At 50.5% G+C, this 26,021-nt stretch overlaps 1 protein-coding gene across 1 annotated transcript in view; it reads left to right on the top strand.

Moving 5' to 3' along the window:
• Positions 1 to 7,039: 7,039 nt before the first annotated feature.
• The window catches only part of Rab44 (RAB44, member RAS oncogene family), a 36,768-nt gene continuing 17,786 nt past the window's right edge, over positions 7,040 to 26,021 (top strand). The window contains exons 1-5 of the mRNA XM_052744454.1: positions 7,040 to 7,150; positions 13,175 to 13,393; positions 23,387 to 23,495; positions 24,344 to 24,518; positions 25,778 to 25,924. Coding sequence (XP_052600414.1) covers positions 13,187 to 13,393; positions 23,387 to 23,495; positions 24,344 to 24,518; positions 25,778 to 25,924 — 638 coding nt within the window. The 5' untranslated portion in view covers positions 7,040 to 7,150; positions 13,175 to 13,186. The remainder of the gene's footprint in view (positions 7,151 to 13,174; positions 13,394 to 23,386; positions 23,496 to 24,343; positions 24,519 to 25,777; positions 25,925 to 26,021) is intronic.

A 26,021-nucleotide genomic window follows, 5' to 3' on the forward strand; every position in this document is an offset into this window, starting at 1 on the left:
GCGCGCGCGCACACTCCAGCATGCCTCTCTCATGGGGCTTCTGTATCAAATGCAGGTAGACAGAATTGATGGCGAGTATCTTTACCCGTGGAGCTTCCTCACTGGCCCCAGAAAGATCTCAATTTGATTTTTAATAATTTAGCTTCTTATTGCTCAACAGTTTCATACACGTAGATGGGGCTTGAACTTGTGGCCCCGCTTCATCCTCCCAAGGGTTCCAGGACTCTTGCCATCAACCCAGCTGCCTTTAGAATTAAAATTATTTTCTGAGCCAGCAGGGTGGCACTTGTGGTCAACCCTGACCCCTTGAGTTTGATCCCCAGGGCCCATTTGATGGAAGGAGTGTCTGACTCATACAAATTGTCCTCTAGTTGTCTGAACACCACATGTATGTGTGTATACATGCATGTGCTCACACACACACACACACACAAACACACACACACAATATGTGCTGGGTAGTTTTATGTCAGCTTGACACAAGATTCAAAAAAACCATTTGAGAGGAAGGAACCCCAATTAAGAAATTGCCTCCATAAGATCAGGCTGCAAGCAGGTCTTTAGAGCAGTGGTTCTCAACCTTGCTAATGCTGCGACCCTTAAATACAGTTCCTCATGTTGTGGTGACCCCCAACCATAAGATTATTTTTATTGCTACTTCATAACTGTGATTTCGCTATTGTTATGAATCATGATGTAAATACCTGTGTTTTCCAATGGTCTTAGGCAACCCCCAAAGCGTTGTGCCCCACAGGTTGAGAACTGCTGCTGTAGAGCATTTTCTTAATTAGTGATCAATGGGGAAGGCCTATCGTGTTTTAGGGTGCTGTGAAGAGACACCATGACCATGGCAACTTTTATAAAGGAAAACATTTAATTGGGGCTGGCTTACAGCTTCAGAGGTTTAGTCCATTATTTTCATGTCGAGAAGCTTGGCAGCATGCAGGCAGACATGGTGCTGGAGAAGAGGCTGAAAATTCTACATCTTGATCCACAGGCAGCAGAAGCAACTGTGTGTCACACTGGGTGGTATCTTGAGCACACATAAGACTTCAAAGCCCACCCCCACAGTGACACACTTCCTCCAACAAAGCCACACCCACTCCAACAAGGCCACATCTCCTAATAGTGCCACTGCCCGTGGGCCAAGCATTCAAACACGTGAGTCTATGGGGCCACATCCATTCAAACCACCACACTGCACTCCCTGGCCCCCATAGGCTTGTAGCCGTAACATTATATGAAAAGCATATAGTCTAATTTCAAAAGTCCCCATAGTCTATCAGTCTCAACAGTGTTTAAAAGTCTGAAGTTCAAAGTCTCTTCTGAGACTCATACAATCTCTTAACTGTAATCCCCTATAAAATCAAAATAAAAAAACAGATCACATACTTCCAACAAACAATGGCACAGAGTGTACATTACCGTTCCAAAATGGAGGAAAGGGAGCACAGTGAGGAAACGCTGGACCAAAGCAAGACTGAAACCAGCTGGGCAGACTTCGAACTCTGGGCCTCCATGTGTGATGTCAAAGCGCTCTTCAGATCTCCAGCTCCTTTCCCCAACCTTCGTTGACTGCAGCACACTTCTCTCTCTTGGGCGGGTTCCACTCCCTGATAGCAGCTCTCCTCGGCAGGTGTCCCGTGACACTGGCATCACCAACATTTTGGGGTCTCCAAGGCAACCCAGATTTCACCTTCACAGCTTCACACAATGGCCTCTCTGGGCCTCCATGCAGGGACACCTGTAACTAGAGTTTTCCTGCCTGGCCCACAGTCAGGACAAATCTTTGTCACCGGCCAGTCCCACAGCCGCTCAGACCCAACCAAGTAAACACAGAGACTTATATTGCTTACAAACTGTATGGCCGTGGCAGGCTTCTTGCTAACTGTTCTTACAGCTTAAATTAATCCATTTCCATAAAACTATACCTTGCCACGTGGCTCGTGGCTTACCGGCATCTTCACATGCTGTTTGTCATGGTGGCAGCTGGCAGTGTCTCCTTCTGCCTTCCTGTTCTTTCTTTTCTCCTCTCTGTTAGTCCCACCTATATTTCCTGCCTAGCCACTGGCCAATCAGTGTTTTATTTATTGACCAATCAGAGTAATTTGACATACAGACCATCCCACAGCAGACACCCCTGACACACACCTGCCCTCAGTGGCTTTCCTTAGTCTCCGAGGGAGATTCCATAACCTGTTTCTCCTGTCCTTGACTCTAAAGCCAGAACCACATGGCCAAAGTTGTCAAGTCCCGCTGCTTGCTAGGGCTGGAACATGGCCCCCTCGTTCAATCACATCTTCACCAGCTTCCTGTTTTCCCATTGTTTCCTTCACTGCCTAAGCCTGGCTGTCCTGGAATTCGATCTGTAGATCAGACTAGCCTCAAACTTAGAGATCTGCCTGCCTCTGCCTTCTGAGGGTTGGGATTAAATGTGTGCCCTACCACACCTGGCTCTATGATTTTCTTTAATTCCTTTGCACAAGTTAGAAACTTAGCTGGGTGGGATCCTGTTCTGAGGTCACAACTTCCTTTATTCCATTTCTTAATCTGTTTATCTCTTGAACACAGGACTTAGCTCCATTCCACTTTCTGGTACCCCTGTCTCCTCAAATGTAAATTTGGCATTTTTCCTTGTTCAGCTTGCTCCTTTTGATTATAGATCTGTATAAGAATAAACACTAATAACTACACAACAAAGTCAATACTGGGCTGTTTTGAAATTTCCTTTGCCAATGCAATTAGTCCAAAACTCTTCAATTTACCGTCAGGCAGACTTTTCAGACAAGGGCAAAAAACAGCCACATTCTCCACCAAAATATCACAAGAATGCAACTGTGTACCACACTTGAACTCAAAGCTCGCCCCCACAGTGACACACTTTCTCCAACAAGGCCACACCTACTCCAAGGCCACACCTCCTAATGGTGCCACTCCCTATGGGCCAAGCACTCAAACACCTGAGTTTATGGAGGTCATTCCTATTCAAACCACCACACAGCCCATGGTGGGTGGTGCTGTGCCTAGGCAGGTGTTCTGGGTTCTATAAGAAAGCAAACCACGGGAAGCAAGCCAGGAAACAGTCATGGCCTCCACATCAGTTCTAGCCTCCAGGTTCCTGCCCCGTGATGATGAGCAGTGCTGTGGAAATATAAGTGGAATGGTCTCTTTCCTCCCTAACTTGCTTTTGGTCATGGTGTTCCATCATAGCAATAGAAAACCTAACTAGGACAAAATAAATAGAAAAATGTTAAATATAACTTGGTTTTTAAATTTCATTTTATGTGTACGAGTATTTGTCTACATGTATATCTGTGTACTATGTATGTACCTGGTGCCAGCAGAGGTCAGAAGAGGGTGTCAGATCCCCTTGAACTGCCATTTCAGAGGGTTGTGAGCTGCCATGTAGGTGCTGGGAACCGAACCCAGCTCCTCTGCAAGAACTAGTGCTCTTAGCCATGGAGCCTTCTCCCCAGCTCCTCTTGTCTTTTGAGACAGGGTCTCACTGGGTGGCCCGGGCTGGTTTCCACTTGGCTATGTACTCAAGGCTGGTTTTGAACTCTGATCCTCCTGTCTAGCTGTCTTAGGTGGTTCTTACCATTTCAATCACCTTCAGGGTTATAACCTCTATTTCACAGATGAAAAACAAAACAAAACAGAAAACAAAACAACCCACGGCCACACACTGAAGACCCAGGCCCAAAGTCCCCCCCTCGGGAGGGTCAGAGCCCTGAGATCCATCATGAGGTCTGCAGGTCACGCAGCCTGCTTGACACACCTGAAAGGAGAATTGGTGACACTTCCAAGTGGGGAGGGACCCACGGGGACCGACTGCGCCACTTCGAAATCTTTGACGTAACCCAGGCTTTCTCAATATTCCGGAAGGCTGCCAGATGCTATCTGGTCCCTTCCCCTATGGCCCTGCTACCCACCCAAGCTCCTGTTAGACATATTTTGGAACTGACAGCTGCAGGCAGAGACCTTGGGTGCTCTCTCCACTGCACCCCAGAACAGACAGTGTCTGCATCAGGGTTTACCAGACTGTGACGTGACATCAGGCAGCCGTGAGGAACCGAAAGTGCGTCTGGAAGCCTTGCTAGTTGTAAAATGGTCTCACAGCCTCGTCTCTGTTCATCAATTCCATTCTGTAAGGTTTTATTCCCACAAATACTGGACTTTAAAACATTCATTATTATTATTTCTTGGTTTTAATTTTTTTGTTTTGTTTTGTTTTTCAAGACAGGGTTCTTCTGTGTAGCTTTGGAGCCTGTCCTGGTACTCACTCTGTAAACCAGGCTGGCGTCAAACTCACAGAGATCTGCCTGCCTCTGCCTCTCAAGTGCTGGGATTAAAGGCATGTGCCACCACCGCCCAGCTCTTGGTTTTAATTTTTATTGCCTGGCTTACACGAGGACTTCTACCACATGGAGGAAGGAGGGAACTAACTCTGGCAAGTTGTTCTCTGACTGCACATTCCAACTGCGGTTGGCACATGTGCACAGTGGCACGCACCCAAGGATCTGGGACACATGGTAGAAGGGGGAACTGACTCCCGGAAGTTGTCCTCTGACCTCCACACATAAGCTGTGGCACACACACACACCTACACACATACATACCTACACACACACACACCTATACACATACACACACACCTACACACATACATACCTACACACACACACACCTATACACATACACACACACCTACACACACCTACATACCTACACACACACACACCTATACACATACACACACACCTACACACACCTACATACCTACACACACACACACCTATACACATACACACACACCTACACACACATACATATCTACACACACACATACACACCTACACACATACACACAATACACAGCTACACTATACACATGCATATACACACCTATACACACACCTACACACACACACCTACACATACACACATACACACAATACACACCTACACACACGCACACCTACACACCTATACACATACACACACACACATACACACAATACACACCTACACCTACACACACACATACACACCTATACACATACACACACATACACACAAAAATACATATCTACACACACACACACACACACACACACACATACACGCACACCATTTCCATGCCTCCATACATATATACATCCACACACAAATGTCTGCATACACAAAATAAATTAGTAAGTGTAATTTTTTTTCTTTTTCTTTTTTCTTTTTTCTTTCTTTCTTTCTTTTTTTTTTTTTTTTTTTTTTTTTCGAGACAGGGTTTCTCTGTGTAGCTTTGTGCCTTTCCTGGAACTCGCTTATGTAGACCAGGCTGGCCTCGAACTCACAAAGATCCGCCTGCCTCTGCCTCCCGAGTGCTGGGATTAAAGGTGTGCGCCACTACCACCTAGCCTTTTTCTTTTTTCAAGACAGAGTTTCTCTGTGTAGCCCTGGCTATTCTGGAACTCACTCTGTAGACCAGGCTGACCTCGAACTCACAGAGATCCTCTTGCCTGTGTCTCTCAAGTGCTGAGATTAAAGGTGTGCCCCAACTAATAAGTGTAACATTTTTTTAAAATGTCTAAAACTTAAATCCACCTGGGATGATTTTAAAATTAGAAGGCTCTGGGTTTTGGGGTCCTAATTCAGTCTCCCAATGGCTAATACAAACACATAATTTTTTCATTTATTTGAAATGATGTCTTTATCAATTCATGAAGTTCTTACACATGTTCAAATCTACTGCTGTCTACTTTGTATTTCTTTTTCTGTTATTCTTTTTTATCACTGAGACAATGCCTAATCATGTAGCCCAGGCTGGCTTTGAACTCAGATCCTCCTGCTTCACTCAGATTCTGACAGCTATGCAGCACCCCACCTGGCTCGTTCCCACCCACTCCACAGCTCCATTCACCTGTCCTCATGCTCCAGCTCCTCACGCGCCAGTACCACACTGTTCTCATGATTATGTCTCTGAAACGTATTTTGCTGTTAGCTTAGTCTGTTTCCTAAGAAGGGAGTCTGATCTAAGCCTCCCCTCCTAGTCAGGGAGGCTGCCATTGAGTGAGAACCCGAGGTGAGGAGGGGTACTGTCCCCCTGAAGAATTCTCTGCACCAATTGTAGGCACAGTGGTTTCACAGTGGACACTCCTCCTGGGCTGAGGACACTCTGGAGGAAACTGAGGCCCAAGTTCTGGCCTTGTGTGGAACAAACCAGGACCCCAGGCATCCGGCAAGACAGAGAAAGAGCAACCAGGGCCCCTTTCTACAGGAAGTTCCTTAGATGGCCGCAGGAGATGGGCAGCGAGGGAGCGGAAAGGGGCGGTTGAGCAAGAGGCAAGACTGGTGACAGTTGCAGAGTGTGTGGGCTCTGTGGGCAGCAGACGGTGACCTACTCACAGGGTCCACGAGCACCGGACCGCCACGGCGACGGCCTCTGAGAGGTGGGAGCCGCCCAGCAGGCAACACTGCTGCTTGCTGGGGCTGGGGGGGTGGTGGTAGTGTGGGTCCATGCAGTAGTAGCTAGCTTTCTCTTTCTTTCTCTCTTTCTTTCTTTCTCTCTTTCTCTCTCTCTTTCTCTCTTTCTTTCTTTCTTTTGTTTTGTTTTTTCAAGATAAGGTTTTTCTGGGTAGCCCTAGCTGTCCTGCAACTTGCTTTGTAGACCAGGCTGGCCTTGAACTCACAGATATCCACCTGCCTCTGCCTCTTAAATTCTGGGATTAAAGGCATATACTGCCAAACTGCACTTTTTTTTTTTTTTTTTCTGATATGGGGTCTTATGTAGCCCAGGCTGGCCTTGAACTCACTATGCAGTCAAAGATGACCTTGAACTCTTGATCTTCCTGCCTCCACCTCTGGAGTGCTGGGAATAGATGACTACGCCCGACTCCCTTCTAGCTTCTGTGACAGGGTGCGGAGCTGAGTGTTGGTGCTTCCAGACTGTCTAAGGGAGAGGCCCCGGCTGTGGGTGTCGTCTCCAGTGAGTGAGAAGGGGGTGGTGGACTTGTGACAGCGGGCAGGTCTTCTGGCTTCTTGGACACTCGGTTTCTCTAGCGGTTAGTGGGCGAAGGTGGGGAGGCCGGCAGAACAATCCAGTAGGACCAGGTGGTTCTCAGGGCCGTTGGCGTGACCGTGGTCGGCCTTTCCTGAGGTAAGTTTCACGCTGAGCTGACTCGTTTCTCAGCCCTCTGTGACAGCTCTGGCAGATGTCCCCTGCTCCTTCCTTCTCAGTTTCTCTCCAGCTCTTGATGGGAGGCCTCAGGGCTCTGCTTTTCCAGCTGAAATCCGAGGCTCCCATCGTGGAGCCCGGTCCTGAAGATGGCCGGCAGCAGGGCCCACAGGCTGGCTGCCGAGTTCTCCTCAGACTTCGGGAGAAACGTGGGAGACGCCTGGGTGTTGAGGGGCTGTGTGTGTTTCACTGGCCGTGAGGGGCCTCTCATTGAGCAGGGTGTGCCGGAGACTGCTGCGGAGGCGGGGTATGATCAGAGAGCACCCTGCAGCTGTCTCTAAGGGTTCGGTTCTGGCCCTGGGTGACCACAAAAGTGTCCTTTGCAGTCACCGAAGGAAGAGTAGAGGGTGTTGTCTGAGAGCTAACTATGAGGGGAGATGGACGATAACTGAGGAGAGAGACAGAGACAGAGACAGAGAGCGCGCATACACTCATGGACTCACCAAAGGAGGTCCCCACTGTCTCTCAGTGGCCATTCCTGCCCGTGAAAGGGGCACAGACTGATTTAGGGTATGCTGTAAGGGAATACGGGAATGGGGCAGCGACTGACACAGATGTCCTGATCTATGGTGACCAGTGCTCTGGAGACCTCACTGGCTGTCGGGGACAGGCCGACTCCCTTCCCTGGACTTCCTCATGGTCTAGCCACTGAGGTCCCTGCCTGGTGGAGCTAAGTGAGGTGACCCTTTCCTATGAAATGCCAGGGCAGGCTGGGAACGCTGCAGAGGGGAGCTGCCCACATTCCAGGGGCTCATTTTGGGATTCAACCTCCTTTGGCTGTGAGAGCCGGGCTGGTAACACTTATGCTTCTCATGAGGGCTCTCCCCCGGCATGGGCTCTGGGAGCCTTATCTAGCTGGTTCTGTGTGCTAATCAGCTCGCAGGAAGTACTGTGAAACTGCCCTGACTTTCTGCAAGGCCAGTACTTACTGCCCAGGAAGCACAGCTGGACCACATCTGGACAGCTGTGAAATCTTTGTCCCTCCCAGGGCTGCTTCCCTGGGCATCTGAGTCCCCTCCCCAACTGCAGTGTCATGGCTCCAGAATGCCTTGGGGAGGTCCATCTCCGATGAGACAGACGGGCAGCCAGTGCCCTCAGCTTTGGGTTGGATCTGCAGGGAACGCAGCTGCTGTTCGGACTGCTGTGAACTCCACCCTCATCAATGACATCACCACTGCTGTCACTGCCTTTACCCAGCAGTCCCTGAGGGTCAGACACAGGGCTTGATCAGAGTCAACAAATATTTGCTAGGCGCCAGCCGTATGCCAAGCACTGGTTTACAGTTCAGCAAAAGGAGATTCCAATTTACAGAACAAATGATAAAAGGCATTTCTGAGAATGGAAATCGAGATAAAGTGGAACCAGAAAGGGGGTGCGCCATGCTGGGGGTGGATGGTTTCAACGTTAATTGTCATGTTGAATCCTCACGTGGTTCTGGTGGTAGATGTTAGTCTGATAGTTCTTTTTATCGTGTGTGTGCGTGTGTGTGCGTGTGTGTGTGTGTGTGTGTGTGTGTGTGTGTGTGTGTGTGTGTGTGTGACAAGGTCTCACTCTGTAGAATAGGCTGGTCTTGAATGCACAGTGATCCTCTTGTCTAAGCTTCCCTAGGGAATCACTGGCAGGCATCACCACACCCAGACACTTCTCTGCTTCTAGTGAGGAGACTGAGGCACTGAGAGGGTCAGTGACTTGCCTGAGGCTGCTTGGTTAGAGAGTGGCAGGGAAAGAGGTCGCCTGACTTCAGAGCGTGTCCTGACGTCACTCTCATGGAGCTCCCTTCCCTCATCTCTAGGTCACAAGAGGGTGGCTTCACCTACTGCTGGTACCCTCACTCAGAGGGTCTTTCCTTGACTGTAACCTCGAGGCTAGAGCTGCCCCCTAACAGCCGTGGAGGGTCATGTGGCCGTGGACGGAGGGGCTTTCCTCTGAGGGGGATGTTGCCTGGAGGTCGACAGTGGCTTTCTGGGTGTGGACGGATGTGGCCCAAGGGGGGGGCACATGTCCCCTCACTGTTTAATGGAGCAGCGTGGGGTGACCCATGGGGTAACACTGGTGGCATCCAGGCAACTGAGTGCAGGGACACCCCCAGAACCATTCTTGCTTGCTTCCCCTCAAGCCTTCTCCTAAAGACTTCGGAATCTGCAGAACTGAGCCAACAGTACCGTGACCCACGTAGTGTGAGATGGAGACACTTGGCCCCGTATTCACGTGCCCCACGGCACCCACACTTTCTGCTGTCTGTGTGCTTATTGTAACCATCGGAAGGTAGATGGCAGGGTCAGAGTTCACCCCGCTCCATCAGATATCTTTGTTGTTGATCTCTGAGACAGGGAAGTACCCTGTGGCCCTGGCTGGCTGGGCCTGGAACTCACTGTGTAAGACCAGACTGGCATTGAACTCAGAGAGATCCTCCTGCCTCTGCCTCTTGAGTGCTGGGATTAAAAATACGTGCCACCACAGCTGACTCAAACAGTGTCTTTTTTTGTCTTGATTTTTCAAGACAGGGTTTCTCTGTGTAGTTTTAGTGCCTGTCCTGGATCTCACTCTGTAGACCAGGCTGGTCTCAAACTCACAGAGATCCTCCTGCCTCTGTCTCCTGAGTGCTGGGATTAAAGGCGTGTGCCACCGCTGCCTGACTTGACTCAATGTCTTTTAAAAGATGACCCTAAAACCTTCAGCATTCTGGGTCACCTCATGGGGAGCAATGGCTTCCAGACACAACCTATATTTTTACATTTCCCCAGTTGTTCCCACCCCCCAAAAAAAAACTTCAAAAAAATTTACAGTGTGTGTGTGTGTGTGTGTGTGTGTGTGTGTGTATGTGTGTAGGCAAGTGAGCAACCTACAGGGTCAGTTCTCTCCTTTTACCAGGTGGATTCTGGGGCTCAAACTCAGGTCATCACGCTTGGTGGCAAGTGCCTTTATCTTCTGGGCCATCTCACCAGCTTTTCCATTTATATCTTTTGAAGCAGGGTCTGTCTATGTAGTCTAGGCTGGCTTCAAACTGACAGTGATCCTCCTGCTTCAGTAGTGCGTGTGTTACATACCGTGAGTGTGTGGGTACGTGTGTTCGTGCACACACATGCATGGGTCATATGTCTTGTGTACTCCTCTATTTCTCTCTGCCTCACTTCCTTAAGGAAAGGAACCTGGGGCTGGCGAGATGGCTCAGCGGTTAGGAGCACTGGCTGCTCTTCCAGAGGACCTGGGTTCAGTTCCCAGCACCCACATGGTGGCTCACAACCATCTATAATGAGATCTAGTGCCTTCTTCTGGCTTGCAGGCAGAACACTGTATACATAATAAATAAACCTTGAAAGAGAGAAAGAAAGAAAGGAAGAAAGAAAGAAAGAAAGAAAGAAGGAAAAGAAAGAGCCGGGCGTGGTGGCGCACGCCTTTAATCCCAGCACTCGGGAGGCAGAGGCAGGCGGATCTCTGTGAGTTCGAGGCCAGCCTGGTCTCCAAAGCGAGTTCCAGGAAAGGCGCAAAGCTACACAGAGAAACCCTGTCTCGAAAAAAACAAAATAAAAACAAAAACAGAAAGAAAGAAAGAAAGAAAGAAAGAAAGAAAGAAAGAAAGAAAGAAAGAAAGAAAGAAAGAAAGAAAGAAAAGGAACATGACCTGTTTTTGCTAGGCTGGCCAGAGGGCAAGTTCCCAGTGTCCACCTGTTTCCTCCCCCATCCTTGGGTGGTGTGGGAGACCAGCCCCCACACTTATTTACCCCAGGAACTCTTGAGGAATGAGGGATAAGAGACTTAGTTAGAAATAATGAGGATGATATGTAGAACTGAACTGTATTGCAAAATTAAAAAAAAAAAGAAATAATGAGGAGAGAAACAGAGAGAAACACAGGATAGACTCGGGAGGGCCTGGATCCTTATCCACCGGCCCAGAACTTTATTCCAAAGGTCTATTTATAACAATGCCAAGGGGTGGAGCAAAAGACCTTCCCCTTGCTAGTTGCAGTCAAGTGTAGACCCTTACAAACACCTGGTACCCAGACCTGTGGTCCAGTCAACCTCTTATGCAGCCCTGCTGGGTACAGCCACTAGGAAACCTAGTGGGCTCCGACAGGGTGGAAGGCATGCACGGTCCTCTTGTGTGGTGTCAGGTATTTGAACCCAGGTCCTCACGCGTGCACAAGTCCTCCCATGCGCTACGCCATCTCCTGAGCGCCGGCCTCTTGAGTGATGGGATGACAGGCGTGTACCTCCGCACAGGACTCCAAACCCTTCTCGTCCCTCTCTTTTTGGCTAGGGAATCCAGTTAAGATCGTATGTTGTCTTTCAGTTCACTTCTCTTGAGTCTCTTACACGGGTCCTTGCCTACTTACTCTTTTTTTTTCTTTTACCAGTGTTGGCGTGTGCTGCGAATGTGCTTTGGCAAGGAGAGGCCCAGAGGTCCAGGGTCTGCTTCTGCCTGCAGTGTAAGCTTGGGGAGAGAGAGAGAGAGAGAACGAGAGAACGAGAGAGAACTTTTGTTAAAGATCTGGGGCCTAGACAGCTGAGGGCTTGCTTTCTTTGAACCCTGTGCTGCTGTGTGGGATGCTTGTCTCAGGGGAGGACCTGCCACTGTTACCTGTCCCTGGATGGGCCACCATCCCTACAGAAGACCTGAGCTCCTCTCAGCCTGTCTGTGACTTTTGGTCCCCACAGAGGAGGCCTTCCATCCTGGGCTCAGGTGGAATCTGCTCCCCCTCCCTCTCTGTAAATGCTATACTCTTCCTCAAACACCGCCAGCCTCCTGGAGACTCTGCTCATGTCCTGACACCCTAGACATTGGGAACCCCACTGCACGCAGCACAAGGGCCCCAGCCTTAACCTCCAGCTTGAAGCATGGGGGTGCCTGCAGAGAGGGCCTATGAGGTGGGGATGGGAGATGTTAGTTGGCTAGATAGGGGTGGTGCTTTGGGATGGAGGGAACCGGGATGGGAGGAAATTTGGTGTCTGTGGTTTCTATAAACCACGAGGGCACCAGGAAGGAAGAGAAAGGGACTGTGTCATGCGGGGCCCTAAGAACCGGGGAGGCAGGCAGGGATGCCTTCATTTGTGTCAAAGGAAGAAACGAGAGCCCAGGATCAGTGGATGACAGGGCTTGTTCCACAACCATAAGGACCGGAGTTCAAATTCCCAGAACTCACATAAAAGCTGGGCTTGGCCACATGTGCCTGTAACCCTAACGCACAGCTAGCTGGGCAGGCAGGAACAGGAGCTCACTGGGGCTGGCCTAGCTGAAGAACAGCAAGTTCTAGGTTCAATGAGAAACATTCAGTGGAGTAAGGCAGACAGAGCAAGGCATCTTGTGTCCTCCTTTGGGAGCTAAACACACACACACACACACACACACACACACACACACACACACATGCACGCACTCACACATGCACACACATACACATATATACGCACATACATATAAACACACACAGACACACATATGCACACGTACACATATACACACACAGTGTATTGAGAGGAGGGGAAAGTGAAGGGAAGAGGCTGAGAGCAGAGAACAGTGGAGGCCAAGACCAGTCACTCTGTTGCTGCTGGAAGTGAGGACCTGAGCTGGAGGGATGACATCAAAAGATGTCCAGGAGCTCTTCCTGCCTCCGGACAGCCAAGTCCCAAGGACTCTAGGCCTCCCAAGGTTACAACGCAAGACCTTCGCTGTCATGAGTTCCTTCATGCAGCCCTGAGTAGAGGCCCTGAGACCCGCAGGAGGGTCCGAGAACTGCTCAGGAGTGTTCCAGGCTGGGGGGATCTTCCACAGGGCAGGGGCCTGAGCAGGTGGATGTGTTGAGATCATGGTGGGTGGACCAGGCCGTGGCAGGTGGGCAGGCTCTGTCACCATGGAAGGATGGAGACCTTGACTGTGCTTAGCAGGGTGCAGAGCCGGGGCTTTCAGCACTGTGGCTCATCACCCTCTTAACTCTCCTCTGTCCCCAGGTCTGAGGTACCATGGAGAATGGAAAGGGAGGGTCCAGAAAAGGCCGGAGGCTGGCATCCAGTCGCCGGAGGCAGATCCGAGAGCCAGCGGATGGTCAGGATACCCCCGCGGTCCCAGAGCCCGAGACCTGGCCGTCTCATGCTGACGAAGAGCTGCAGTCCTTCTTCCGGGACTGTGGTGCCAAAGAGAGGGGCTTTGTCACCCGAGAGGACCTGGCGGTGAGCATGAGGTCCCATCACACCCCGAATCCCTTTCGTGCAGATTCTTAAGTTTTCCTGTTTTAACCAGGGCTTAGCTGGCCTGCCTGTTCCCCTCTGCATCCAAATTCACTCTCAGAAAACATTAGGAATTTGTTCATACCAACGCGTAGGTGACTGATGAGGCTTAATATAGCACCCTTTTCCCGAAACACTTGCATTTTAACAAAGGAGAGAGCTTTATGCCACAGAAGTAACTCACAAATGGTGGGGTGTGAGACATTATTGTTGAGACAGGGTTTCTCTGTGCAGCCCTGGCTGTCCTAGAACTCACTCTGTAGACCAGGCTGGCCTTGAACTCACGGAGATCCTCCTGTCTCTGCCTCCCAAGTGCTGGGATTAAAGGAGTGCACTACTATGCTTCGCTATTTCTGTTATTTTTAGTAATATGTATATGTGTATAGATATGTGTATGGTGATGTACAGACACCCTCAGAGTCCAGAAGAGATTTCTGGAGTTATAAGCAGTTGTGAACCACCCAGCATGCGTGCTGAAAAACAAACCTGGGTCCTTTGCAAGGGTAGAATTCATTTGTTTGTTTGGTTGGTTGGTTGGTTTTTTTCTAGACAGGGTTTCTCCATGTAGCTCTGGCTGTCCTGGATCTTGCTCTGTAGCCCAGGCTGGCCTCAAACTCACAGAGATCTGCCTGGCTCTGCCTCCTGAGTGCTGGGATTAAAGACGTGCGTCACCACCGCCTGGTGAGTAGTATTCACTCTTAACTGCTGGGCTGGCTGTCTTCCCAGTTCTTGTGAGAGAATTTTTGTTTTGTTTTTTGAGACAGGGTTTCTCTCTGTAGTCCTGGTTGTCTTGGAACTTGCTCTGCAGACCAGGCTGGCCTCGAACTCACAGAGATCTGCCTGCCTCTGTACTCCCCCTCCCTCCAAGTGCTGTGATTAAAGGCGTGCGACACGACCGCTCTGCTGTGAGAGATTTTTGAGACAGGTCTCTCTATGTAGCTCAGGCTGGCCTCTAACTCTCAGCCTTCTGCCCTGGCCTTCCCAGTGCTGGGATGACAGACAGGCTCCACCCCACCTGACTGAGGTGTTTAGAGCAGAGATGCTCATCTTGGGGAGCAGTCAGAGCCCTGGGAACCAAAGTAGGCTGATGAGTGTAAACCTCGAGAGTGGCCATAGTCGTGGGTCCCACTAAGAGGCTGGAAGCCTGTGGTCCAGACCTAGGTGGCGGAGGACTTCTTCTCCCTCATTGCAAAAGGGCCCGTGTGGGTCGCTCTCTTGATGGGTCTGATGTTACTTCTGGGTGTCACTCCACCCTCCCTTTTGTCCTTTCCCCGTTAAGACGGTTGCCATGGAGACCGAGAATGTGGCACAGTTGGTAGAGTGCCTGCCTGGCATGCACAAGGCCCCAGCTTCAGGTTTTAGCACCGGATAAACTGTGTGTTGGAGCACACACCTGCGATCCCAGCACTCAGGAGGTGGAGGCAGGAGGGTCAGGAGTGTGAAGTCAGCCTTCGCTACTCATCGAGCACATTTATTTACCTGGGTGTATGTGGGTAGGAGGTATGCACGCCACAGTGCACGTGCGGAGTTCGGAGGGCGACCTGTGTGAATTGGTTCTCTCCATCCACCAGGGTTAAACTCAGGTTGTCAGGGTTAGAGGCAAGCACCTTTACCCGGGGAGCCATCTCACCAGCCAAGAGAGATCTTATCTAGTTCATTATTAATTAACTAGGGATTAGTAAAATGTCATGACTAGTGCCCAGAGCCCTTGCACTGGATACTCATAGGCAGTTTGACGGGAAGGTGTTAGGGTAAGATTGCTGAGTTCAATTTGAAAAAATGGCTAATGTCCAACGACTCCTAAACCCTTGCCAGAAACTGACTTCATCTTTCCTAGATGAAACTCTTAAGATAATGAGTGACTTCAGTAAGTCTGGGACTTTTAAAAATAAGATTGTGTGTGTGTGTTCCTGCATGGGTGTGTGTGTGTGTTCCTGCATGGGTGTGTTTGTGTGTCAGGGTGGGGGGCAGGGTCTCTCTTGCTTCCGCCTCTGTGCTGTGTGAGCTCCTGGCCAATCCTCCTGTCTCTGTCTCCCATCTTGGAGTAGAAGAGTTGGGATTACAGACAAGTCACCCAAATCTAGCTTGCTTTTACATGGGGTCCTGAGATCAAACTCAGATCATCAGGCTTGCTTGACAGTATGTGACAGACTTTTTCTGAGGAGGTGCAAAACACACACTACACACACACACCACACACACACACACGCACGCACACACACACACACACACACACACACACACACGCACACACACACACAAACACCACACAGAGCACTGCTAGTTCCAATCAGGGACTCAACAGCGGACCAAGAGCCAACTTGGTTGAACCAATGAGTTTTTGTTGGGGTGTCTAACAGGAGCAGCGTGAGGACTGACAGGAGCAGAGACGACCCCGGGGCAGCTGCATCATCAAAGAGCCCGCCCCCACAGGGGTGACAGCTCACAAAGCTGCAGCCCTGGAGCGTTGCACAGCTTACAGCAGCACCACAGTCCAGGGATCCCGACTTCGCAGCAGGCTGCTCAGGAGTTGTTTACCTCTCTGTAAAGCTAGGGAGGGACCCTCCAGAGTCTTCCAAGGGTCAGCTTCTCTGGACACGTGACTCAAGCCAGGAGAGTCTCATGACTTCCTCTGCCTACTGGGAGGAATGTTTAGGTTCAGAGATTGCTTTACACCACAACAAAGCCTTCTCTTGGCCTGAGTCTAGACCTTTTCATCAAGGAGGCCATCTACATACAGAGGTCCAGGCTAGCCGGGCCTTCATAGTGAGATCCTGTCTCAAAAACAAAAGAAAAACAGGGAGATGACCAGTCCACTCCCCTGGTCTGAACAGTGTGTGGCCAGTTCCCACCTCTGGATAATTACAGACTGATCTTACCTTTTTGTCTTATTCTCAAGTTTCAGATCATTTTTCTTGTGGTTATAAATAATTTCCTGTGCTTCTTGATGTGTGACGAGATGGTTGGGTTGACCTTAGTTACTGCTATAGGTGAAGCCGGGGTATAAACACATGAGCCTCCTTAGATTTAAGCTGCAAAACCAACACTTAGACCAAAATTAGCTCCTGTCTAGAAATTTCCATATGGATAGGTGGAGCTTTCAAGGCCTCCGTTGCTGATGTTTCTTTCTGTTGGACGACCAGCTGCTTGAATTCCTTTTTCCTTTGCCACAGCAGAGGGAACCTGAAATGAAACCTGACAGAGGCAACTTCAGGGAAAAAGGGCTTATGGTGGCTCAGTCCATCATGGTGGGGAAGGCAGGGCGGCAGGAGAGCCAGGCAGACGGTCACATGATGTCCAGTCGGGGAGCAGAGGCATGGGCACTGGTGCTCAGCTTGCCACTGCCGCTGCTGCCACCTTCTTCTTCTTCTTCTTCTTCTTCTTCTTCTTCTTCTTCTTCTTCTTCTTCTTCTTCCTCTTCCTCTTCTCCTCTTCCTCTTCTCCTCTTCCTCTTCTCCTCCTCCTTCCTCTTCTTCTTCCTCCCCTTCTCCTTCTCCTTCATCTGCTCCTCCTCCTTCTTGTTCTCCTCCTCCTCTTTCTTCTCCTCCTCGTCCCCCGGCTGCTTTCTTCTTTTTTTTAAGGCCAGAACCCCAGCCCTCGGGACTGCACTACCCACACTCCCGGTGGGTCTTTCCCTGACTAGCCTTCTCTGGAAAGTCCCTCACAGAAATACCCGGAGGCGTCTCCCAGGTGACTAGCGGAGGACCGAAGGGTCACCTGGAATGTGGGCCCTTGAGTGCTAATGTTGGGACAGTTTGTCAGCCTTCATCCAACGTCAGGCTCCACACCCAGCTCCACTCTCCAGCAGGCGACTCTTGCAGATTTGACCAGTTTTCCTGCCTGGAAATGACCTTCCTTCCCCCACGGCCCCAGGCCTCCTGAGAGAGTTTCACAGCAGGAGCTGGAGGCTATCCCTAGGAGCCAGCCTGTTACAGGCGATTACATGAGGACCATTATAGAAAATGACACTCCAAGGAGGTACTGGGTTGCATGATTGATTTATTCAGTTCTATCCTGATAAAATAGGAAGGCCTACTGAACCTGTGCAAATAAAACAAACCAAACCAAAACAACAAAAACCAAAACCAAAACCAAACAAAACAAAATGTAGAACGTTCTGGAATGTAAGGAGAGCCAGTAAAAGTGTTTGTTGGTTTCTGAAGGAAAGTGAGATTCAAATAACACTCCAGGTGTTTCGCTTCAGTTTCCCAAAGACTGAAGGGCACTGGAATGTGGGGTGTGGGCCATAAACGGGGAAGTCCAGGGCAGACAGACTGCTTAGAACAAGGTCCTAACGGAGAAAACAAGCCAAGGATGGGAAAGAATTTAAAATGTTCGAGGTCAGCCTGGTCTACAGAGCGAGTTCCAGGACAGCCAGGGCTACACAGAAAAACCCTGTCAGAGAGAAAGAAAGAAAGAAAGAAAGAAAGAAAGAAAGAAAGAAAGAAAGAAAGAAAGAAAGAAAGAAAGAAAGAACCTGAAAAGTCAGAGGAAGAAACTTCTCTCAGATCTATTGACAGAGTGCTGAACTGCCAGACCTGGTGGCGTACTCTAGGCAGCTGGGCGACAGAGGCAGGGGGCCTCAAGTTCAAAACCAGCATCAGTCTGGGAAATAGTGAAACCCTGCTTCTAAAAATCAGGGAGGGTCTGGGGACCTCAGCTGGAAGGGTGTCACACAGAGAGTTCAAGGCCAGCTTAGGCTAAATGAGAACTTGTCTTGTCTCAAAACAATAACAAACAGCATACAAACCCATACTGGTCAGCTAGATCCCCAGCACGTACAGCTCCAAACCCCGCCGTCTCCCTATCGTGTGAAGGGCACCCAAGGCCAGCGTGGAAGCTGGCACCCAAGTGAAGCAGAGCCTGGGCCGGTCCTTTCTCCCTAGGCCTGGACTTGTCTTTCATGGTTGAAGACACAAGCTGAGACCTGCAGCTCACACACAGCAGGGCTTCCAGCCACTGAAGGGAAGCAGAGTCTAGCCAGCAGCAGGAGGACTGTGTGTTTCTTACCTTCGTGGCACCTTCTACAGGGTACATTGGTAACTGTAGGCTTGCAAGGTAGCAACCCTGGAGACAAGAAGAGGCTGTGGATGAGCAAAAGCTTCCAGAACTCTCTGGAACCTTCCCACAGAGCAGGAGAGATGCCCTGACACAGCCTGATCCCTGTGACCTCCCGGTCTGGGGAAGACACTTGCCCTTCTGTTGCGATGGCTCTTCCTGTGGTACTTTCTCTCCTTTGTTTTTAGATGCAGTCTCATGGAGCCCAGGGTAGCCTTTAACTGACTATGGATCTGAGGCTAGCCTGGAGCTCTGATCTTCCTGCCTCTGCCTCTGGCGTACTGGAGTCACGGGCATCACCATGCAGTTTGTGGGGGTGGGGCTGGACTTTGTGCAAGTCCCCTACGCCCTACGCCCACAGCACCCCACCTCAGCTGCTTAACAGTTACTATTATTAATATTATCATTATTGTGTCTACGGGAGTGTATGTGTGAGTGAGGGCACACTCGTGTCAAGGTACACGGGTGGAGGTCAGAGGTTAGCTTTCAGGAGTTGGGCCGCTCTTTGCACGGTTGGTTCTGGACGTGGAAGTCAGGGCTTGAGGCTTGCTCTCATGGAAAGTTCTGTAACCCGCTGAGCAATCTCACCAGACCGCCTTCTGGTTTTTTTGAGATAGTGTCTCACTGTATGGCTGAGAGTGGACTTGAATTCACAGCAATCCTCCTGCCTCAGCCTCCCAAATGCTGGGATTACAGGAGTGTGCCAGTATGCTCAGTTAAAGATAAAAGTGAGGGGGATGGGGAGGAAGAGAAAGAGAGCACAGGGAAACAATATATTTTGAGAAAACCACAGGAGAAGGTGACGTGATTGGGAGGGAATTCAGCTCTTTCCTAAGCCAGGTGCCCTGCTTTTTGTGGTTTTAAAGATTAGAACCTGAGGGGGCTGGAGCATAGCTCAGCATTAGGAGCCTATAGCACTCATTGAGAGCACTCAGGCTTGATTCACAATGCCCACATCGGGTGGCTCAAACCCTCCTGGTGCTGCAGCCCCAGGGGTCTGAAGCCTCTGGACCCCCAGGCCACCTGCACAGCGTCTAAGGGAGCTTGTTACACAAACCTGGTGAGCTGAGTTTGAACTCAGAACAGGCACAGAAGTGGAAGAAGAGGTGGGTGGTCGCACACGCCTGTTGTCCTAGTTAAGGTGACTATTGCTGTGATGGAACATGGTACCCAAATGCAACCTGGAGAAGAATGTGTAGATGTAACCAACCGTCTTATTAAATAAGAAACACAGAACCAATGCAAAGAAGAAAGCCAAGAGATCAGAGCTAAGAGCCTTACCCGCCTGCTGCAGCTAGCCTCTTAAGCCAAGAGACCTCTCCAAAAGAGAGCTACTTCCTATGTGTTTGTCTTTATATAGACTTTCTGTTCTGCCTTCTCATTGGTTGTAAAACCAACCACATGACTGCCTCATCACTGTCTGTTGTACAGCCCTCCAGGTCTTCTATTGTATTGAGATTAAAGGCGTGTGTCTCCAATGCTGGCTGTATCCTTGACCACACAGAGATCTACCTAGCTCTGCCTACCAAGTTCTAAGATTAAAGGCGTGCGCCACTACCGCCCAGCTTTTGCTATGGCTCTAATAGCTCTGACCCCTGGGCAACTTTATTTATTAACATACAATTAAAATCACATTTCAGTACAAATAAAATTTGGCTTACATTTCCACATCACTGTTCATCACTGAACAAAGTCAGGACAGGGGCCAGGTGGTGGTGGCGCACGCCTTTAATCCCAGCACTTGGGAGGCAGAGCCAGGTGGATCTCTGTGAGTTCGAGGCCAGCCTGGGTTACCAAGTGAGTTCCAGGAAAGGTGCAAAGCTACACAGAGAAACCCTGTCTCGAAAAATCAAAAAAAAAAAAAGTCAGGACAGGAACTCAAGCAGGGCTGGAACTGGAGGCAGGAGCTGATGCAGACAGACATTGACCGTGGAGGGGTGCTGCTTACTGGCTTGCTCCCTGTGGCATGTTCAGCCTGCTTTCTTATAGAACCCAGGACCACCAGGCCGGGGATGGCACCACCCACAGCGGGCTGGGCTGTTCCCCATCAGTCACTAGTTAAGAAAATGCTCTAGCCGGGCGGTGGTGGCGCACGCCTTTAATCCCAGCACTCGGGAGGCAGAGGCAGGCGGATCTCTGTGAGTTCGAGGCCAGCCTGGTCTACAGAGGGAGACCCAGGAAAGGCGCAAAGCTACACAGAGAAACCCTGTCTCGAAAAACCAAAAAAAAAAAAAAAAAAAAAAAAAAAAAAAAAAAAAAGAAAATGCTCTACAGGCTTGCCTAGAGCCTGATCTTATGGAGGCATTTTCTCAACTGAGGCTCCTCTGATGACTCTCGCTTGTGTGTCAAATTGACATAAAACTGTCCAGCACACCTGTGATCCCAGCACTTGGGCCATGAAGGCCAGAGGCTCAGAAGTTCAGGGTCATCCTTGGCTACATAGTGAGTTTGAGACCAGCCTGGGCTATAAGAGATCTCATCTAGAAAAAACCAAAACCAACAGCAACAAAGCCCTAAAACTCCGTGACACTTAGGATCCCCACTAAGAGCCAAGAAGTCCTGGGGCTCAGAGCGCCCTGAGGTGCCCCTGCGTGGTAATGCTTCCTACTTCTCTGTGGGTGAATTCGCCCTGCACCCTCCGAGGATAACGAGAGGTAATTGTTCAGAAAGTAAAATCATGACCTATGGGCAAATACTGAACAGGCTCCGGTCAAAATGGGGCTCCTGTCAAAGTGGGGTGCTTTTTTTCTTTCCATGCTAGATGAGTGCTCCATCACCATGCCACATGCCAAGCCCTCAGAGATTTTATTTAACACATTAATTAGCGTTATGCATGGTTCAAAGAGCATGTTAAAAAGTTGGGCAACTTAACAAAGACAGATTAGAGCCAGACCACTGAATTAGATTTTTTTTTTACAGCTAGTGAAAGTCCAACAGGCCATAAATCTTGGAGTTATCTGTCTCATCAGACAGAAATTATCTACAATGTTCCTGGACAGAATCTGCAAGTTCACACATGACTCTGCCTTGATCAGTTCTGTGAGGTGAATTGGCCGCACTCTGTGGTCTAGCGAGCACATGGCTTCTTACACTTTTTCCACTTGGCTTTTTTCACCGGAGAAATATTTTACAATATCTGGGAATATAGGCCTATAAAATAGATGTACGCATCAAACATTTACGGAGACACATTTACAGTCCCAGATCTGGTGAGGCAGAGATATGCAGGTCCCCAGGACTTGCCAGCCAGCCTAGCCTACTTGGAGGGCCCCAGAACAGTCAGGGACTCTCAAAACAAGATGGGTAGTACTTGAGGATCAACGGCCAAGGTTGTCCTCTGGCCTCCACAAACACATGCACGGATGTGCCTGTGAGTGCTGCTGGTACCTGCAGAGGCCAGAAGAGAGAGTCAGATCCCCTGGAGTTAGAGTTACAGCTGTTGTGAGTCCCCTCTGACTGCTGGGAGGGAGCCCAGCTCAGGCCCTCTGAAACAGCAAGTCAGGTTCTTAGCCACTGAAGCCATCTCTCCTGTTGATAACAGCAATTTTTAAAACTTTTCTTAGTTTTTTTTTTTTTTTTTTTTTTTTGAGACAGGGTTTCTCTGTGTAGCCCTGGCTGTCCTGGAACTCACTTTGGAGACCAGGCTGGCCTGGAACTCAGAGATCCCGCTTACGTCTGCCTCCTGAGTGCTGGGATTAATGGTGTGGGGCCACCACCACCTGACACACAACAGCAATTTTTAAAATGAAGCATTCTAACAGAATACAGTCCAGACATACAGATTTGATATTAACATGATGAAGAATGCTGCTAAGAAAATACTAAATGTCTTTGTCTTCCATAGTTGAAACATTGTTACGGCTTCTTTCTTCTTATTTCTTTTTGGGCTGTGGTGGTGTTGAGACAGTGTCTTTCCATGTAGTATAAGCTGTCCTGGGACTCAGGATGTAGATCCAGCTGGCTTCAAACACACCGAGAGATCCACCAGCCTCTGCCTCCCAAGGGCTGAGATCAAAGGTGGGCGCCACCACTCCCTGCTCGTCACGGCTTTTCTAATGGCAGAACACTTTGCTTGAGAAGTCAGAACACTGCAGTTCAAGACATAGTGTAGCCTCAACTCTGAGCCACGGTGGTTCGGGCAGGGTTCACTGCTGCTGTGTGACAGCACGTACAATATGCAGATGTTGTGTTTAGAACTGTGGTTGCAGTGAGGTCACACGGTGGAGGGGGGGGAGGGGCAAGCTCTGCCGGAAGCATCTCAGATTCTGAATGTGTGATTTCAAATGAACACAGTGCTTTTGACACTCACACACACCCACACCCACACCCCCCCCCCACACACACTTCAGTCATGCAACCCGAGAGCCACAGGTGCAAACGCTTGCATGGCCCTTGTCCCTGGGTCACGCTGGAAGGACGTGCTGATGTGGTGCATTACAAGCATCAGGTGGCTAAGGGACAGGATGCTGCACATCTTTGATCCCAGCACTCTGGAAGCAGAAGCCGGTGCATCTCTGTGAGTTTGAGGCTAGCCTGGCCTATAGAGTGAGTTCCAGTACAGCCAGGGCTACATAATAGAGAGAGACCCTATTTTCACCCCCCAAACAAACAAGTACCAGATGGCGTTCAAAGCCATCCCACCAAGGGCTGGGGGGACACATCAGTGCAGATTTTGGGGGGTGATAAGGAGGTGACTTGGAGCCTGCTCAGGGTCCTACTGAAGGATGCCGAGTGTGGTGTGGGGAACTGCAGGGCAGGCCCCGAGTGACCCTGCCCTGGGAAGAAGGCAAGCAGGGTGGTTGAAGACAGGCACCTCCCCTCCTGTGCACAGCCTTTCCTGCAGGAACAGTGGCCAACTGACTCATTCCTTCCTTTCAGGAGGCCAAGTTCAGCTTCGTGGGGAGCGAGGAGCCGCAGATGATATTTGACTGGGTAGACACCGAGAACAGGGGCCGGCTGTCGCTGGAAGAATTCAGCTCTGGACTCAGTATGTCTGGGAGGGCCCTGGAGGCTTCTAGAATAGTGTTGGGCTGTGTGACAGGCCAGGGGGCCCTCACTACATCTGAGAGCTCTCAGCTGCTCCCCTAGAACCCTCCCTGCATTTTCATGTAGAGGATAAAAAGCTTCCTGGCTTTGATGTGAGGCCAGGGGCTGCAACTGCCCCCCTCACCCCAAGAGGTCACTTTCCAGCCTCAGCCAAGGCAACTCCAGGCTCCAGGTCCCAGAGGGTGGCATGGGGGACAGAGAGGAGGTGGAGGCACCTCACTTAACAAATTTGTTTTATGGAAAAGAAGAAAAAGGTCCCGTAAGATGGCTTAGTGGGTAAGGGTGATTGCCACCAAGCCTGAGGACTTGAGTTCAATCCCCACAACCCACTTGGTCAAAGGAGAGAACTGATTTCTGAATGTTGTCCTCTGACTTCTACATGCACACTGTGGTGCATGTGTGTGCTTACACACACACACACACACACACACACACACACACACACACACGTGGGAGAGGACATATCCTTTTCAACCCTTGAGTTAGAATGTCAGCTCCCCAAGGCCTGGGATTTGGGTGAACTCCATCACCAGCTCACAGTGAATGCTCAATGAATACTTCCTGAGTGGGTGAAAAACCTGTTAGCTACCCTGGAGCTGCTTTGTGACTTCCAGAGACTCTCTAGGCATCTCTGGGGCCTCAGGTGATGTGCGAAATGGGCACTCCCACTTTATGAGGCGACCAAGGCTGATCTGAGGCACGCATGAATGTGTCCCTGTTTAAATGTGGGGGGTGGGGTTCAAGGGATATCAGAGCCTCATCGCCCCTCTGTTCCCCTCTGTCCCCCAGAAAATGTCTTTGGCTCCAGCCCCAGTACCCACAGGCTCCGCAGAAAGCAGCCCACGCTCTCTCAACCAGTATCTGCGACCTTCAGCTTGCCTGCCCTCGAGGAGGCCCATGCCGAAGAGAAGGAGGCCTTCCGGGTGCTTGTAGGGCAGATGGGGACCGGCCACTCCCTTTCTGAGTAAGGCCCTGCGGGATGGTAGGGGTGAGGGCTCAGGGTAGGACTGGGTGCAGACCCCAGCTTATCCACGTGATAGTGTGTGACCTCTGACCTCTGTTCCTTGCTACAGCATGCCTAGAGGGTCCTCTCTCTCCACACTCTAGAAAGGTCAGCCAGTTGGAGCATCACCTCTGAGGGGGACCTGGAGACTCCCTAAGGGTCCCTCAGTAGGGTGACTTCAAACATGGGGGTGCTCTGGGCTGGGTGGGTTTGGAGAGAGGAGATCAATTTCTGCCGTGAGTCCTGGGCTCAGGCCCTGGGTGTACGAGAATTGTCACATGTGCCCAGAAGGGGGGCCGGGCCCTTCCTGAGTCGCTGCAACCCTGAGGCCTACAAAGCCAGCTTCCCCCTCGGCCACTGTCTCCCACTCACTACTCTGCCCACGGGCCTCTGAAGGATGAGATTGCTCCCTGGTTCAGAGGGTGGGGCTGCGGCTGTGGGATGGGCTGGGAGGGAGCTGGGGCGTCGGCTGGCAGAGCAGGTGGAGCAGGGAGCCATTTACCCACTTGGCGCTTTGGCCCTGCTCCCTCGCCCTCTGGCTGTCTTCATGACTTAATTAAGTCCATGTGAAAGTAGTATGTACCGAGTGCCAACCGTGGGCAGGGCCCCGGGGCTGGCACTCACCCTTGGCGTGTCTCGTTCCCCAAACAATCTTGCTTGGCAAGTATTGGCCTTCTTAGTTTTCCAGTGAGCACAAGGAGGGTAAAGGCTTGCTAGAAACCACGCAACTTCAAAACGGGAGAAGAGAGGAGGTGGATGGAAGCCTTGAGCTGTGGGACTCCCAAATCTACCCCACCCCCAATTAACCACTCACTCACAAGGAGTATGGGGTTCAAGGGCCAGCCAGCTCACTATGGAAATGTCCCAGGAGGAGGTGGCACTTACTTGAGTTAAGCTTTGTAGTATTGTTGGTAGAATTTTGTGTTTCAGGTCCCCAAGTCCCAGGGAGTGCTGTCATTAGAACCGAGGACTAGGGGTGGGGATGTGGCTCACTGGGCTGAATGGTTGCCTAGCATATACGAACCCATCTGTGGGCTCCATCCTCAGCACCACATAAACTAGGTCACAGTAATCCCGGTCTTTGGGGGCTGGAGGCAGGAGAATCAGGAGTTCAAGGTTATTCTCTGCTTCATAGCAAGTTTGAAGCTAGCCTGGGCTTACAGAAGCCCCCCACTTCCTGGTCCTCCGGTATCTAATCTCTGGAGGTTCCCGTACTCCAGGCAGGCTGAGATCTGGAAGCTGTGGGGGGAGCTGCATCAGCAGGAGCCCCAGCTGGCAGGCAACTTGGAGGGCTTCCTGGCCAAGATGAGCAGTCGTCTGCAGGAGGCTCGGACTGACCGGGAGGCCCTGGAGTGGACGCTGAGGAAGTGAGTGGGGACGTAGCAGGTGTCCCTTGCACACTGTGGATTCCTAGATGAGGTTCTACTCCCTTCTGGAGCGGCTGGGTAAACAGAGCCAAGTTTG

Source organism: Peromyscus californicus, unplaced genomic scaffold, assembly GCF_007827085.1.
Source record: "Peromyscus californicus insignis strain IS unplaced genomic scaffold, ASM782708v3 Scaffold_19__1_contigs__length_69161282, whole genome shotgun sequence".
NCBI classification, from domain to species: domain Eukaryota; kingdom Metazoa; phylum Chordata; class Mammalia; order Rodentia; family Cricetidae; genus Peromyscus; species Peromyscus californicus.